The following is an 18,053-nucleotide window of genomic DNA, read 5'->3' on the forward strand; positions in this document are numbered from 1 at the left end:
ACAGTTGCAAGTGCTAGTGACAAAGGCCATTTGTTAAGTTTCTATTTATGCCTTAACAAATGATAATGTAAAAAACACATCATACAAATTCAACCCATTAAATTTGGGAGGAGTTGGATCAGCTGCTTCAGGGGTCTTATAAGTAATGACATGTTTCGCTTACAAGCAGTATGTGGCTCCAAGTTTTGATCAACACATCCGAAATTATGAAAACCTGATATCGCACAGAGTTGTCGAAACTGAGGTAACTCACAGATTATATGACCCATGATGTTACTGAAATTCCGTTAATCACCAAGAACAAACTGCAAAAGAAAATTAACCACAGATATAGAATGAGACAGCCTGAATGACTGCCTAACAACGGTAAAAAAAGGGATTCCTTAGAATTTTTGCCAATGAACATTTAAATGTATCTGCTGTTCTGAAGAACATTTCAACACACCATTTACCAAATTTATTGCTTTCCAGAGGGTCTTATACAGAAAGCAGTAATTTCAAGTGGTACAGCTAATGTTCAAGTGAGTACAACACCCCCTCTCACCCTCAATATAAGCTGTGTGTCCTTAGTTGATATAGACACTAAGGCTTAAGAAGGGATATTGCAACTCTCAAGCACCAGTAATAGGATGTAAAATGAAACAAGTCATAGGGCTTGTCTTCCTTCACACCCTTAATGCAAATGCTGCTGTTTCAGGGGTGCTGATGGTACAGTTCCTGAGAACACTGGCTGGCCCAGCCATCGAGGTCCTCTCAAATTTGGGTCAGTTGATGCCAAAGACTAGCAGGCATGAGGCGCTCAATCTTCTCCATCATGAAGCTTAACGGTGACAAGAGAGTTCCAAAGAACTGAAAGATGAAAAAAGAGAAATATGCAACAAACACTGATTTTTAAATCCAAACTTCACAAAAAATTCTTCCTTCAAATAAAAGTCCAGGAAACATTTTTTCTCTGTGACGTTCACTACCAGAAATAGATTTCCGTGAAAACCATGAAATAATTTTAACAATCCAATCAAGCTAAGTTTAGCACAGTAAAACAACCCCACCCCAAATCAACAAATTGAGATAAAGGGAAGTAAAAACAACATTTTTGTATCTTTAAAAAGCAACGTATTTAGAAAACCTTTTGTTTTTAAAAATCCACAAAGTGAAACACTGCCTTTTCTGCAAAGCAACTGATAACATTTGAAAGTGGAGGGAGATCAGGAAGAGGGCAGTTAACCAAACAGCACCATAAACAGAAACATTCAATAGATATTCTGAAAATTCGAAGTTTAGCAAAGCAATAGATGGCATGAATGCCAGTCTTCTTTTCTATTTTTTTCTTATACCAACAATTCAGATGATTCTAGACAGTATTTTTCTCAAGAGTTGCCTTATCAGGGAAAAGCAGAAAGCAGAATTTTGATGACCACAGAAGCTTAAAGAAAATCTAGCAGAACTAGGACAGAAACCAGAAATAAAAAATTTCAAGCCATTAGCTATAATAATTTAATAGTGTCTTCATTTCTGTTTCAACTTTACATCAAGAGAAACATATACAATACTTGACTTTTTAAATAAACTCTAAACTTTATTCAGTTTTTTTTCACATTCAGCATTCATATTACTTTAAACAACAGACTATCCTATCTTCTCCTAATTGCCTTCTGTAATCTGCTAGGATCTTTCCCTATTCTTCACACTAGTAATTATGTCCAGAAAGTTAATGTTAAAAATATTACTTTGTGCCAATGGCTTCAGGCCGAAGCAAATGGGACTATCCACAACAGCCTTGACATAGAACAGTTTGTGACTGTGTTCCAACAGTATATTACGGGAACTTTGAGTCACAAGATCATTCTTCACATCCCAGGAACATACAGAAGCCAACCTCTAAATTATATGCCTACGAGTGGCCTCTCTCATATCAAGAAATGGATTAAGATGCTGATTAGCAAGGCAAGAAAACTGCCTTTCAGTCCTACCCATTCAGTTTGTGGGAGAATATCTCAGGCAGTTTAAATGTAGAATGTTATTCATTATACCTTTCCAAGTCATATAACATTCTCACAGATAAGCAAAAGCTTTCACTGTTTATAAAATTGAGACGTTCAACAGCTGTGTAGTAACTCAATTTTTCAATGTCACTTAATGAGCCTCAACAAAACAATGCAGGGATTTATTCCTATGACAAAATCTGTTGCCATACAGATTAGCAGAATGAATGTCCTGGGATTCAGAGGTCCATTTGGCATAGCACTGTGGCTTCAAAAAATAATCAGAGCTCCAAAATGATGGTGGAAGAATCCTGTGATGGAAATAGCGAAAGGGTGATTTACAAGTTATTTCACTCAATGTGAATAACAACTATCACCTAATTTTGCCTAAGCATTGAAGCAAATTTGGAGGCCTCAATGTGGGGGATTTTTGAGGAATGCAAAAATATCAGGTAATTTTTCTCTTGAAAACTTCTGCACGCCTCTGCTCATGAGCCACAGATAATATTAATGTATGGTAGTAATCAAGTTGATGTGGGTGCCATCTGCCTCTTATCATCACTGGATGGTTAAGCTGGGAGTCTGGCAGTGCAGTCCTACAGAGTTACTTACTCCAGTCTGAGATAACGGAAGTCAATGGGCTTCACCTGGATTAAATCTGCATGGAATTGAACTTATTTTAAGCACACAGAAAGCAAAGTCTTCAGACTAAAACTGTCACCAAAATGTTACTTTAGAAGGTTTTTGAGAGAAATCTGGAGATCCTTGCTCAGTATAAACATGTTAAAGAATTAAGGGAATTTTTTAAAAACAGCATAAACATGAAGTTGTCTCCCTAGATCTGTTACTTTAGGTGAGCCTCTGACAAATTCTTCAAAACCTCAGGATATTGAAGCTTCTAGACAAAATGTATGTGTGTCTGTGTGTGTAGGCACCTTAGCAGATTAATTCATTTGATTCTTCTCTGAAAGTCTGCTATATGAAAGATTATCAATAGATGCTATAGAAACAAATTGCTGTTTAAACACGCAAGAAAATGTTAAAAGGTTACCAAGTTATAAGTATGGGTTAACCAAGCATAAGATACTAAGCTAAGCTAACCAATATGCACTTGGGAGCTTTCAAGAAATTGCCAGATTCTCTGTATTATCAGTGAACATTAGATGCAAAGGATTTATGAACCAATACATGCTGTGTTCTTACAACAGAGAACTCTGATATACCATGACCTGCAACTGCATGAACATAACATTCTTGAAACTTAAGAGGACAACTTCTGCTTGTAGAGAACACAAGAATCCATACAGACTCCTTGGAATCAAGAGGCAAAGGGTTAAATTTCTTTTAGGGGTGGGCCCAGTTTTTAAATTTTTCGGGTTTAATAGTCTTGGAAATTTTTTGCAAAAACCCGATAAAAGCAGATTCCTAATATTAGCTTTTGGGGATTTTTCTTGAAAATTTTCAGGTTTATTAGACTTAAACCTGAAAAATTTCTGCTGCCTCCGAGCATGTGGAACTAGAAGCAGATAGTAACACTGGTGGCAGTCCAAAGCAGCCTGAATCATACCAAAAAATTCAGGAAAAATTCAGTGGCTGCCCTGACAAAGAGCAGATGCATCTACTGAACCAGCACTGGTTATTCTTCTTGATACAACTTCAGACTTTTAGAAGATGTAATTTTTAAACTACATGGAAACTTGCAGAAATTTTAAAGGAAGACAATTATGGATGAGATTTGGTTCTGCGGGACTATTCTAAATCTCTGAAGAGTTGCCCTTTTTTGCATAAAGGCTGCAAAGAATGGTCCGCCCACTCTTGAAAAAAATATTGTTAGATCCTTTAGATGTATTCTAGCCAATTTCTGCTCAGTTTCAAATCTTTGGTTCCTGGGCAAGGTAATTGAGAGAGCAGTTGCGGAGCAGCTTCAGACTTTTCTGGATGATACAAAGGTGTTGGATCCCTTCCAGTCCGGCTTCCGTGCTGATCATGGGACGGAGACTGTATTGGTAGCTATCGTAGATGAGCTCCGTCTCCAGCTGGATAGAGGAGGGTCTTGCTGGATCTTGCTGGAGGGTCTTGCTGGATCTGACCGCAGCGTTCGATATTGTAGACCTTTGGTCCACCACCTCGCTGATGCAGAGAGACAGTCAGTGCTTTCTTGGCTAGCCTCCTTTCTCCGTGGCTGGAGGTCGTAGGTAGCATCAGGGGTGGGGGTCTCCAGACATCATGACAATGAATGTGGAGTGCTGCAGGGGGCCATTCTCTTCCTGACATTTAACATCTACATGCTACCCCTTGCACAGCTGGTACAGAGCATTGGGCTTGAGTGCCATCAATATGCCAATGACACCCAGCTCATTTGAACAATGGAAGGCCACTTGGCCTCTGCCCCTGAGGCTCTCCAGCACTGTTAGGAGGCCATGGCAGATTGGTTGAGAGTGAGCAGACTGAAGTTGAATCCAGCAAAGACGGAGGTTCTCTGGCTCGCTCGGGGAGAGGGTGCAGACATCCAGTTATCTGCATCAGTCAGAAGTCTGGGCGTGACCTTGGACTCCAGCTTATTGCTGCTTACTGGGGCAGCCAGTCAAGGTAATAATAAAATCAGTTCTTAGAGAGATACACTGGCTGCCGGTTGAGTTACAGGTCATCTTCAAAGTATTCGTATTGATCTTTAAGGCCGTAAGCGGTATTGGATCTGCATATCTTTGGGACCATCTCCCCATATTGCAGCACAAGCAGGAGTGGAGCAAGGGGGAACATGCAGCCTATGCCCCTGCCGCAGTGCCACCCATCCCTGACCCGGAACACCCTGGAACTTTCCTGCCACGTCCACACCCCAAGGCGCATCCGGGGTGTCACCCCCCCCCCCCGTGGGCACTACGCCACTGAGTACAAGGCCCCTTCGCTCATCGGAGGGGAACCTCCTGACAATGTCCAGCCCGAGAGACATCTGGCTGGCTTTGACAAAAGCCAGGGCCTTTATAGTCCTGGCCCCAGCCTGGTGGACCAAACCGCCAAATGATGTGAGGACCCTGCAGGAGTTGTGGCAGTTCCGCAGGGCCTGCAAGACATGGGTGTTCCACCAGGCTTTTCCATCTAGCCAGCCAGATTGAGTTGTTTAGATCATCTCTTTCGGCCTCCGGGGTGGGGGGGTGGGGGTGGGAATAGACAGAAAGATGTATTTATTGCCATCTGTTTTAACATATTAGTCTGGGTCCTTGTATTGTATTTATCTGTCTTAATTGGTTTTATAGTGATGTTGTATTTTAAATTTATTGTTAGGTTTTATGTTGTGACTCGCCCTGAGCCCTGTGAGGAAAGGGTGGGATACAAATCTCATAAAATAAATAACTATATTCATGCACATTACATTCTCATCTGCAAGAATGATGAAGCTTTGCTACATATTAATTGGTGCTTTTAAAATCACATAAGGACACTGCTCTTATGAATTATGTGTTGGTACAATCAAGGTATTATTAAACTTTTTAGATACCAACTCAAGTAAATGAACAGTGAATGGTGGTAAGAAATTCTATATAAATAAAAGGTACAATCGCCATCAGCAGGCAAGATACATCAGAATCCCTGTATTGATTAAATCCTGTATAACACTAATTCTAATTATAACACTAATTCTTATTAAATCCTGATTAAATCCTGTATAACACCATAATCAGAGGCCAAAGACTAATTTCCAGAAAAGTCAATTTGAAGGTAAAATTTCTACATAAACTATAGCAATGCGCTTCTTGAGTCAATCAGTGAAATACATCCTTGGAGCAACATATCTCTCTTTTGAAAAAACCAAATGAGTAATCATCCTTGTTAGTCACAATTTAAATACACTTTGTATGCTATTCTACATGGTGATAATAGCAGGGGAGAATCCTAATTCCACTGTAATCATATCACTACTTTAGGACTCTGCACTGAGACAAAATTTAATAGAACAGATACTTTGTATGTTAAAACTACATCCTGGCTTCTCTACAAATTGTTCACAGACACCTTTTCACATTGCTAAAAACAGCTGCCTGTGCCAAATCTCTCTATTTAATTTTTACCCCACCCTTATCCACATGCCTGTTTACACTCTCGAAGAATTATAGTACTGGTAAGTTTGTAAGGCAGGGCTTGCTTCTGCAAAAGCCATGCTGACTCTTCCTCAGTAGGTCTTGCTTTTCTACAGGTTTTATAATTTTATCTTTAATGATAGATTCTACTAATTTACCAGGAACAGATACCAAACTGACTGGCCTGTAATTTCCTGGGTCACCCCTAGATCATTTCTTAAAAATTGGTGTGACATTGGCCATCTTCCAATCTTCAGAGATGGAGGCTGATTTCAGGGATAAATTGCATGATTACAAGATCCTGCACTCTTAAAACAAAAGCTATGGGGAAAACCTCATCTAGGCCTCAAAATCACTTATTTGTCTAGATGCCAACCCCCAACCCCCCCCCCCCGGGGTCAGGGCCTAGTTACACTATTTCTGAGTCAAACCAGGTCATGTTGGTAGTTCCAATTTCTGAGCTCTCAACGATTTCTGAAGCTTCATGATTAGGCATGTGTAGGAAAGGGAACTTCCTCACTGCACTGTTTTTCCAGCCTGATTTACTCCTCTCCATGCATGCTATTTCTACTGTATCTTTCTGCCACAGCGCTCAAGGTGTCTCACAACTTGAAATAATGCCCAGGAAAAAAGGGAAAAGAGGGAAAGGATGGGGGAAGGGCAAAGAAGATAATCAGCAAATTCAAGGTCCCAATTATTTCACTCATTTAATACCCAGGGTAGAAAAAATGTAAACGGATGTCTTTAATATGAAAGTCATAGTGTAACCCTTATGTTCAGAATGGGATGACCCAGAAAGGAGTGGAGACTGAAAGCAGCAGAAGGCTGCAGAACTCATGAAGTTGGAGGAAGCAAAGCTACCAGGCTGGGACCTTGATAGATTATTATAAGCTCTAGTCTTAACACCTTGTTTAAGGTAACTGTCAGGTTGTTGGGAACTAGTGGGAAGAGAAAACCTGGAAAACCCACCACAACCAGTGAGGAGAGAGTTGTTTATTTTGGATATATTGTAAATGTTAGAATTTATTGTTTCAGGGCTTTGTGTGTGTAATTGGTGAGAGTTCTTTTGGGGACCTTCATAATCTCAAATCCAATATGCCAAGCATCTGGAGTCTTCATGAGCCACTCACTTGCAGGAAGATATGGACTTGGCATTATCTGACTGTAATTAGAGGGACTTGAAATGAAACTTAAGCAGGACCTTGAATTGTTATGTTAAATGTTAATGTTTGATAAGTGTTATATGTTAAGGAAAAGTAAACAATTTTGTTTAAAATTTAGTTGTTGCAAACTCCTTCCAAGTTCTGCCCCACAGAACACATAAACTGAGGTTACAATAGCATAAAAGTAAGTTTCAAAAATTACTTATAGCAAGTTTAATACTTTACTTGATTTACAGATTAAAAATGCCAAGTAGGGCTCAACCGCCCTTTACATTCTGTATTGTATTCCAATTGTGTTAGAGATTCAAGATGGCTTCAACTACATAGCTGTTCAACTGCTCAAGACCTGGCATGGTTTAAAAATGAGACCAAAGGAAATCCAAGATCAACTCTTTTGTAAAATGAAAATATTAGGGAAAATATGAATTCCATCCCCAGCAGAAGGGCCAAATAAAACTCAGAGAATCTTAAAGGAGACACTGCCTTTTTTGCATTTAGACTAGATTCTTAGTTGGAGAAGAAAGACATAGAATACCCAGTCTCCTCACCGAGCTGTCTAAACTCTCCCCTTGCTAAAATGAACCTTCAAGAGCACATTAAACTAATGCTCCAGCATTTGTACAGGCTTCCTATGGTCATTTTAGCTTTATGAAGCACTGGTTTTGACCTACAAAGATCTTAATAGGCTGGTACTGTAACATATTTCAAAAGACCAACTCTTTGTATCATTCAACCATTACCATCAGCTAAGCCCATCTTGACTATATAAACCCACATGCAAATTTAAAACAGCAAAGACACATAGAAAGACATCCGCAGTGACTACCACGTAATTGTGGGATTTCTTCCTGAATTTCTAAAAAGGCACAATCAAAATATTTTCCTGATGAATTGCAAACCTTTGAACTGGCATCTAGCATTTCAGTTTAGCAAAAATAGGGTGATTTTAACTTAACTGCATATTCTGTTTTTATTAAATTATCCTCCATGCTTAGAGATAGTATCTCTGAGAAGTTGCCAGGGAACAACATCAGGAAACATATATAGCATTTCACCTTCTTGTATGTCTTCTGAGACATTTGGTTATCACTGTGGAAAACAGGATAAGGAACTAGACAGATTGCTAATCCGATCCAGTAGGGCTTGCCTATGGTGGCTGCAATGATGTGTGTGTTCCCCCCGCCCCCAGTAAAAATGAAGATTTTTTCCAGAATTGTTTATTCATATGCAAATATCAAATAATTAATTCCTTTTTGAGTCATCAAGTAAAATTTTTCAACAGCCATATTACTTATGAAGTTAACAATCCAGAGCCACACAGCAAAATTTATTCAGAGGCAGAAGAAACGAGACTGTCAGTGTATACTTAAATAACTGGACCACATTTTGTTATGCATAACTGATGACTTTGGTATCAGCTTCACTGGAGAGATCTTTTCCTATGGTCCGGAATGGAACTCTTCCAGAAAAAATAACAGACTACAAAATCAACATAAGCCAGTTCTAGCCTGCTCTGTTTTTCCAAATGAGGCTACTCCTAGGGAAACTGCTAGGAATAATTATGGTGGCAAAACATTAAATTAAACAACAGACAAAAGATTTACAAGTTCCCATCAAGCAGTAGTTCAAAACACAATTTTGTACCAAGAATATATTTGTTTTTGTTTTTTTTGCTTACACATGGTAATCAACGTGCTCTCTGTGTAAACTAGGAGGTAACAGAATTTCTGGTTACAGAAATCCAGCAGGGAACTTCGCTGAGCAATTAGTATAACATTTGACCTTGTATCTCTTTTGGACATCATACAAACTGCAAATGCAGTCCTTCAAGAATTAATCAGGCAGATAGTTATAGCCTCATTCCTCCAAAGCCAGCCAATTATGAACAGCACACAAATGTGCCACTAGCATCCAGCTACGTTTTCCCACACAATAGCTAGCTAACCTGGATTACAATTTCAACGCTGCAAGTGAAAACATAGATGTCATGCAATTTGCACCCTAAAGAGGAGCTGTTTTGTTTTGGTTTCCCCACCATTCAATGTATTACCTGGATTCAGACTATCAACATTCTTTCCATCCAAGTATAAGCTGTTACAAAATAATGATTTCATGCAAACTTACTCTGTAGATCCTCGGCCAGTACTCCTGAGTACAGTATGAGGAATGCTGTGTTATTAAAATTGGATACCATAGAGTAGCAGAGCAGGTGGGAAGATGAACAAGATGAGCTAAGGGAAGAGGCTCAATGGCAGATTTGGTTTTGCTTTTGCCTAATTTGGCAAATGGCCATGGAATACAACCTGTTGCTAAGCAATGCCCTATATTAATAAACTTGAAAAATAAGTTTGATCAGTGTTAACTAGAGATGGAAAAAGCTGGAGTTTTTGAAGATCAGTGGGGCAATTTTAAAAGAAAAATGTAGTAATTCAGGGGAAAACTGAATTTTCAATTTTTTCCTTTGGAAGAAACATAAAAAAAGAAAATACTCTGATCTCTCCCCCTCCCATTTTACATTTCTATTGTTAACTAATGTGAGATTTTTGCATTTTATGTTGGGGAGGAAGAAAACAGCATGACGTCACTCTGCAGATGGGTCCCAAAACTTCTGTAAGTTAGGAAGTGGGTTCTATCTCAAAAAGTTTGAGAACAGCTTAAGAAAATAATTTGGAACTTGGTAAGGAGGTCATTTAAAGACTGTGTACTATAGAATTACTATAGTATGAGCATCCTGTCCCAGGCTGAACAGAGGTTACAGGTCCATTCTAGCATTCTGAATTAAACTTTGAAGCAAACCAGGTAACAGTGGAAAAAAACCTGAAGATTGACAAGATGTGTTCACCATGTATTAAATATTCTAGCAGAATAGTTGCTACATTTGCCGCAGTGAACAAAAAGGAATTGAGCAAGAAATAAGCATGCATTGTCTGAACCTGTGTCCCTGGGGAATAAAAGGGGATTTTCACATTTACTTTGTAGCCATAGATGGGATCCTAGAGTTGGAGCAGACTTATCTAGATGCAACTTGGGCTTATTAGCCATTATTTCCTCCAAAAATGGGTTCAGGACATTTACCATCAAGCCAGACTCAACTGAAAAAAGAAACAGTGCTGGCGTTTATCTGCATATTGATAACAGCTTAACCCAAACCTCCAGATCAATTCTCCTGGTAGTATCAAAACAGCTCTAAAAAGGGACTAAAGATGGCACTATGCAGGACCCCAAATATCAAATGCTAAAGGTTCAAGCCATTCCCCCAACACCTTTTTTAAGAACCAACTGGCCAGGTCAGAAAAGAAAACCAAATTGAATATATGTCTTACTAGGGACTGCGATGTTCTAGGCCAATTCCATGGTTGTCATGGATGTCACAAAATTCGGAGTTATACCATTTGAAGAGGCCTCAATTTGAATATTGAAGTCCCCCAAAACTAATAGTCTCGGAGCCCTCAAAACCAAATTCAGTACCTCATCTAGCAGCTAAGGAACGAAGATTGTTAAGCATCACACTACTTGACAAAGTACTTAGCAAAGAAGGTGTTTTAGATCACAGCTACCTCCTCCCCACCCTCCGTAGCGGTTGAGTCTAGACTGATACTGTACCAAGAACTTTGAGTAATAGAGAATTAGGTTCTAGAGACCTGCAGACAGAGTTCTTAGTTTCCATTCTTAGCATCACACAACACCTCAAGTAAGGTCTGAAGTGGAGATAATACTTACAGCTTTTGCAAAAATGACCATGAGTTCAGGGAACTGGTGAGTGAGGAGGGCTAACATTGCTGTAAAAGAGCACAGCCCTGCTGTAAAATGGATGAAAAAAGGAAGCTCCTTCTGGGGATAGACGGACACATCATGAAATGCTGGAACAAAAAGAAATGACAATTACTTAATGGTTCAGGTATTCAGGGATGATTTAATAAATGTCATGATTTAACACCAGAAAATATATTGGAGATTAACCTAATTGTTATAAAAGGACACCATTTTATTTATACATTCTGATTTTTATACATTTAGAGCAAAAGACATTGTTGCCAAACACTGAAATGTAGCACAATGCTAATTAGTTTCTAAAAACCACTAAAATATTATCAGTTTTATTGAAATGCAAGGCCCGTGAGGCCTGTCAGAGAGAACAGGGCATGGGAATTTACATTTATTTATATAAATGTATTTATTTGTATAAGGGCCTGTTGAGATATCTGTAAGACATACTTTTCAAACTAGTTTTAACTAAACCAAATCAAAACTAAATGGTTTTTTCCTACAGGGAAACTGTGTCCAAAATTTATTCCACATCTTGATTATAATTTGATAGATCACTGAAAAGAACATTAAGCTACTTGAGGGCTCAAATTCCATTGTTTTTATTCTTGTTTCTTTGACAAACATTGCCTGTGTTAAAAAAAGAAAGGTGCATCACTTAATTTTTCTCTGCTGGGCCTAAATTCCCTTTCTCACATAACCAGAAGCTACAGAGACAGACTTTAGCCTAACCTCCCTTGCACAAACTTTTAACAATACCAATCATCCATGGGTCCTTGAAAAATGAGAAAAATTTAAGTTGGAGGCAGCCTGAACAGAAAATTCTTTGCAAATCTATAAACTTGTTTATGATATGGATCCATAAGAATATTAAATACCTGGAACATTATTTGCAACTAGGTGTATGTCAAGTACAAACCTGAATGGAGTAAAAAAAAAAGTTCTCTCGTTAAAAAAATCCAAGTAGCTGCATTTTTAAAATTTCAGAACTCCTGAGAATTGTAGTGTAAAAACATTAAGATGATTTTATTTATGGATAGTTTTGTATTTAACATTTAAAAGGAATGCGTGAGTGATTGTGCTGAAATGTCTGCATACACTGGAGTTTAATTTTACCGGGAAACCCATAGCTTAGGGTTAGTCACTAGCCAAAGCATTCCTTGAGCAATATCCTGCATGAGTGAGAAATGAGTAATTTAGAGCAGTCTGGGGGCAGATTTTAATTAGTTTTTAAACAGACCTTTTCAAAGTTTTTTTAAAACATTTTTTATTGAACCACATAAATGCAAGTGCCCCTGTAGCAGATGTGCTTTGGTAATAAGTGCTCAGTGCTTTGCAAATGAAGGGCTCCACAAGATGCAGGAATTAACACTTAACAGAATCTCACCAGCACCTAACATGAAACAAAACCCTCATTATAATGTTAACAGGGCAACACAACTCTCACATTCAGCAAGTGAGAGGTATATTTTCAGGTTGTTTTACAAAGAATCACTCATGAAGTAATATCAAGATAATGATTTAGTAGAGGAGAACCTCTTTTCTGATCTAATCAGAGACACCAATTAAGAACTATAAAGCAGAACTTAGAGACACTCTATTAGAAGGTTTGATATAAACGGCAGCCCAAATGTAGCATTTTATTGATAATTTTTTTTTGCAAGACATTTCTGATACCGGTTCTTCAAAATAAGCAAATATGTTTCTAGGTTGCGTGCTTGAATGGCAAAAAAAATTGGCAAGGCAGCTACTTGAAAACTCTCCGTGTTCTCCATAAGAAAACCTACAACCCATAGGAATACTAAAACAGCATTACAGGGAAGTGAACAGACACAAAAGCCTTATATGGCACCTGTAGGGTCTCATAAGATAAATTCTCAGACTCATCAACAGTCAGCCACTAGTTGTAGCTTCCACAAAAAGCAATAATTCTCCTCAAGGTACCAATGAACATGGAGCATCCTAAATCCTAGTTTATTTTTGTGTGCGCTGGTAACTGTCACTTCCTATATGGAAGCACTTTCTAGACAGGATGAAATACAATAACCATAACTACCGTATATACTCATGTATAAGTTGACCAGCATATAAGTTGAGGCACCTAATTTTACCACTCGCGTATAAGTCGAGGGTGGAAAATGCAGCATGGATCTCCAGACATAGTAATTGCATATTCAGCAGGTAGCAATGCTCAAACATTTACTGAAATCTTCTTCTGTATTAAGATTAGTAAATGGTGCTAGACAATTGTAGATCAACAATGAGAATGCAATTAGCTTTTCTAATGCAAGAATCAGCCTTAGCATCTATATATCTAATTCCCAACTACGACCCCTATGATCCATGGAAACTAAAAGTGGCAAAGGGAGGGCAATCTGCAGATGGAGGGAGTGGGTGGGGAGGGAAGTCTCAGCATGCTGGCCTGGAGCAGTGCAGGCGAGTTGCGGAGGAAGCCTCAGTGTGCCCACCTAAACTGCTCTGGGCGAACGGCTAAGAACAGGGCTGTTGGGAGGGATGTCTCAGCATGCATACCCAGACTGTTCTAGGTAAGCCACTGAAAACCGGGGGGGGGGGGGGGGAAGCCTGCACAGAAAGGGGATGGGGGTAAAGGGAGGAAGCCAGGGGTCCCCAAAATGGGATAGCAGCTTCCATAAGTTTCTTGCACATCTCCAGTTGTTGCATCACATTTCAAGAAATGGAAGCAAATAGTACAAACAGCTGAAGACAGAAACAAGATTTTAACTGAAACACTCCTATATACCATATCTAGATAGGTGTGCAGTTCAGATAAATCAAGTACCGTATATACTCGTGTATAAGTCGACCCGCATATAAGTCGAGGCACCTAATTTTACCACAAAAAAGTGGGAAAACTTATTGACTCGTGTATAAGTCGAGGGTGGGAAATGCAGCAGCTACTGGTAAATTTCAAAAATAAAAATAGATACCAATAAAATTACATTAATTGAGGCATCAGTGGGTTAAATGCTTTTGAATATTTATTTCAAAGAAAAACAGCAAACTAGCTCTGTAAGTGGAAAAGAGGGTCAACAATAACTTTAAAAGTACAAAAAACTTAGCTTTTTTGTAAGGAAGTGTTTTAATCAATGGATCTTACAATAAAAGATGGAATGGACATGCCTGTTCACTGTGACTCAAAACTACCCTGCTTTTTAAAATAATAGTTCATTATTTTTAGTGTACATGGCAGGTGTCATTTTAGAAGGAACATTCACACAACCTGTCAGGGGAGGAATGTTTATGTTAGCAGTACCAACATTTCAGAGTATCTTTAGGAGACCCTCCTGATGATACCACCCAAGTTTTGTGAAGTTTGGTACAGGGGGTCCAAAGTTATGGACCCTCAAAAGGGTAGCCCCATCTACTATTAGCTTCCATTGGAAACAATGGGGATGAGAACACCCACTTTGGGGATCCATAACTTTGGACCCCCGAAATCAAACATCACCAAACCTGGCTGGTATCAGCAAGAGATTATCCTGATGATACCACCCAGGTTTAGTGAAGTTTGGTTCAAGGGGTCCAAAGTTATGGATCCTCAAAATGTAGCCCCATCTCCTATTAGCTCCCATTGGAAACAATGGGGGATGGGGCACCTGAACCAAAAGTTACCAACCTTGGCTGGTATCATCAGGAGTGTCACCTGATGATACCCTGAAATTTTGGTGCCGCTAGTCTAAAAACTGCACCCCCTGGAGGCCGACAAAGTAAAAACCCTAAAATATTTTTTAAAATACACCTCACGCATGTATAAGTCGAGAGGGGCTTTTTCAGCACAAAAAATGTGCTGAAAAACTCGATTTATACATGAGTATATACGGGTAAGTGCTCCTATATGACACCTGCCCATGCACAAAGTAGATCAGAAATACATGCAACAATTTTTCATTACAATCCATACAATGTTGATGTGCATGAAGCTAGAAATGATGATGAAAATGTTTCACAGGTAAGTACAGACATCATCATACTTTCAAATACCTATGTATTTCTTTAGAAAGGACTAACTGAATTTGGAAAATTCAGTGTCCTCCAACCAGAGAGAAATGTTCATTGAAATGGGAATGGATGATTGAGAAAACATAGTTTTAATTGCTATCATGGTCTGAACTGGAAGCGGCCGAATAGAGAGTAGGACATTGGCCAGCTCTGGGTGGCTGGTGGAGAGGCCAGTCATCCAAAGATGCTTGCCAGCAACTGTCTGGGCAGCAGCTGGGAGAGGCTGAGTTCAACCAGTGCCTACAGAGATGGCCCTAAGGCATAGGTGTCAAACTCGTGCCCCTCCAGATGTTATGGACTACAGTTCCCATCATCCCCTGCCAGAATGATCTGGAGGGCCGCGAGTTTGACACCTGTGCCCTAAGAGCTCTCTTGATACCCAGCTGATTGGCAGTGTGAGAGAAGAGAACGACAGGGCAACAGCAAGCCCCTGTCAGGGCAATTCTACTTCATTTGGTCAAAAGAAACAGGTAAGAGGGAGGAGCCTGGACAAAGGCATGCTGGAGGCAGCCTCCACCTTGAGGATGGGACCCAACCCACAGGAAGTGGAAGGCAAACAGGAAGCAGGCACAGCGTGTGAGATTGCCTTCAAATGGGGCATTGAACAGGACAGATGAGGACACACTTGGGTTCTTTCTTCCCGCTGCATTGGAGAGGAGGGCCAGGAATGAAGACAAGGACTTAGGTGCCATCTAAAAGGTTAGTAGGGATGGCAAGGTGCAACTTTGGTTCTATAAAACCAAGCAGCAACATTTACCCAATACAGAAGTTAAGTAAAAACACAAGAGGAGGTGATTACAACTTGTTTTGCACCTGGAAGCACTAGAAAGAGAAATTCTTCATCTTAGTCACTGTTTCACTGAAGGAGTCACTACAACACAATTCTCTCCTGCACCACCAAAAAGGGAGTGTTCGAATCCACAGGCCATGTAGGAAGAGCTCCTCCTTAGACCAGAGCACCCCACCATGAAACAAGAGCAGTACTAGCAAGGGGAGAGAAGCTAAACCAGTCTCTCCCATATTGCCTACAGTTTCTGACAATATGTACCATCTGAAAAGAAAACATACCACAGTGGGTCACACTGCACAAAGGTAACATAGGAGGAGGATGCTGCTCTTAACTAGTTTCTAAATCTGTTTCACATAATTACACATCAATGTTCAGGTATGCATACTATTTACAATATATTTGTATTCAGTACTGCCAACTGAGAGCATTACTACATATACGTAGACAGCAGACTATAGCTGAATTAATACTTATGAGAAATAAAACAATCACTTACTTGGTAATAATTCTCTGTCTGCTGTCTCTGTGCAGCTGGGATAGGGATGAAATAGGTGACCTTTCTCTAATGGATATGGGATCATTCTAAAAGCTGAGGAGAAAAAACAAAAATCACTGACACTTGACCTATCCAAAATTCATTTTTCTGTAATCTACTCTACTAGGGTTGAAGCAATTTCTGCATTCTGTATAGCACCTAGAACAGATTATTAATAAATGTAGTAGCCTGTTGAGAGATGTCAGAGGAGAAGCAGCATGGAATTACTTCTGCACCTCTCCAGACAATGAATGGTCAGCATGGCTACCAAGGCAGTTTCAGTTGCTGTTACGAGGATGGGTGACAGATGTAAGTGCTTACACGATCCACTTAACCACAAATGAGAAGCTTCCTCCAAAAGTGGCAGCATCTTTCCCCCTGTAGTCGACCCACGTGGTCAGCGTAAGAACGAGACGAGACGCGGAGATAACATCTGGTGGAGATCGCCAGCAGCGGGAGCCCGGAGGTCCGTGTTCCTAGCGAGTCTCCCGCGTGCTGGTTCCTGGCACCTTTTATTGTTATTCTATCGGGGGCGTGTAGGAGGGAGGACCGGGGGGAGTTCCGGGAGAGCGGGAGGCGGGAGGTCGGGAGATCATCATGTGATGCATGATCTCACCTGGCTACGTGCGGAGAGGAGCGTAAGCGTCTGAGCCTAATCCTCACCTGGGGGCAAGACCATTGTCCCTGCGCCCGGTGACTGAGCCAGACAGTTCATGACCCGTGACTCATAGGGGGATGAGGAGTGGGGGTGCGATGCGACCAGAAGGCCGTAGGTCCGTTGGCGTCCCAACGTTCTACCACGGTGCTGCTGGGTCAGCAGTGCATTACTACATCTCCTCCTTTTTTACATTTTAGAAAAAGGGGGACCGAAATGCTAAGGGGTGATTTAAAGGGACGCTTGTCTCCTCCGCCGTCTGGCCAAGCTGACCGGAGCTGCTTGTGTAACATTAGAACTTGGTTGCGGGGTAAGGGAAATTCGAGGGGCTTCTTACACATGTTACAGGCAATATTAGACACACATTGAACGAAACAAGATCCGATAACGAGGCACACAATTAAACCAATGCAGAGCTGTACAATAGCACTCAACCATCCTCCCGGCAGCCAGCTCCAGAGGGCTGACCACCAATGGGGCAAAACATCATATTTCAGATTAGATACAACTTCTTGCAGCTCACGACTTTCATATGAATCAATTGGGAATTATCAGAAAGATTAAAACAACACATATTATGTACATTCTCACAACCTTGGTGATGTAATAACAATAAGTAATCAATAAGCTGACACGATTGTCTAGGGTCGCTGACCGAAGTTCCACCTGCTGCTTTCGAGGAGGCCAGGGCATCCAGAGCGGTGGAGGTAGAGTTGATGGACTTCGCTTAAGGGCGCAGGCCAGCCGGCCAATAGTCTTAGCATTGTAAGAAGCGAGTCCGGGGACTCCCACTAGGAAGTTGCGAGGGAGGCGAACTCCGCTTGGAGAGGGCGACTCGCGTCGCTCCGACAGGAGGGGTCGAAAGGCAGAAGCTGAGCTTGGCGGGCGGCGGGCGTCCGGGCTCCCGAGGGTGGAGCCTGGGGTAGGGACGATGGTGAGGCGACTGAGGCAACAAAGAGTTCCGGCAGAGAGTCGGGCGGGAATGTAGTTAAACGTCCTCTCCCCGCAGGTCCAGAACCAGCCCCTGGGGAGCAGGATGTTTCCGAACACGGGGGGAATGTCCTCCA

At 40.7% G+C, this 18,053-nt stretch overlaps 1 protein-coding gene across 2 annotated transcripts in view; it reads right to left on the bottom strand.

Annotated features, from left to right (window-relative positions):
* Nucleotides 1-434: 434 nt before the first annotated feature.
* Nucleotides 435-18,053, bottom strand: part of ST7L (suppression of tumorigenicity 7 like) — a 61,852-nt gene continuing 44,233 nt past the window's right edge. For both annotated transcript variants that reach the window (XM_048499021.1, XM_048499022.1), the window contains exons 13-15: nt 16,293-16,385; nt 10,942-11,081; nt 435-849 (exon numbers count right to left, since the gene is read on the bottom strand). In XM_048499021.1, the coding sequence (XP_048354978.1) occupies nt 754-849; nt 10,942-11,081; nt 16,293-16,385 (329 nt within the window). In that variant the 3' untranslated portion in view covers nt 435-753. The remainder of the gene's footprint in view (nt 850-10,941; nt 11,082-16,292; nt 16,386-18,053) is intronic.

The sequence above is a fragment of the Sphaerodactylus townsendi genome, linkage group LG05, assembly GCF_021028975.2.
Source record: "Sphaerodactylus townsendi isolate TG3544 linkage group LG05, MPM_Stown_v2.3, whole genome shotgun sequence".
NCBI lineage: Eukaryota > Metazoa > Chordata > Lepidosauria > Squamata > Sphaerodactylidae > Sphaerodactylus > Sphaerodactylus townsendi.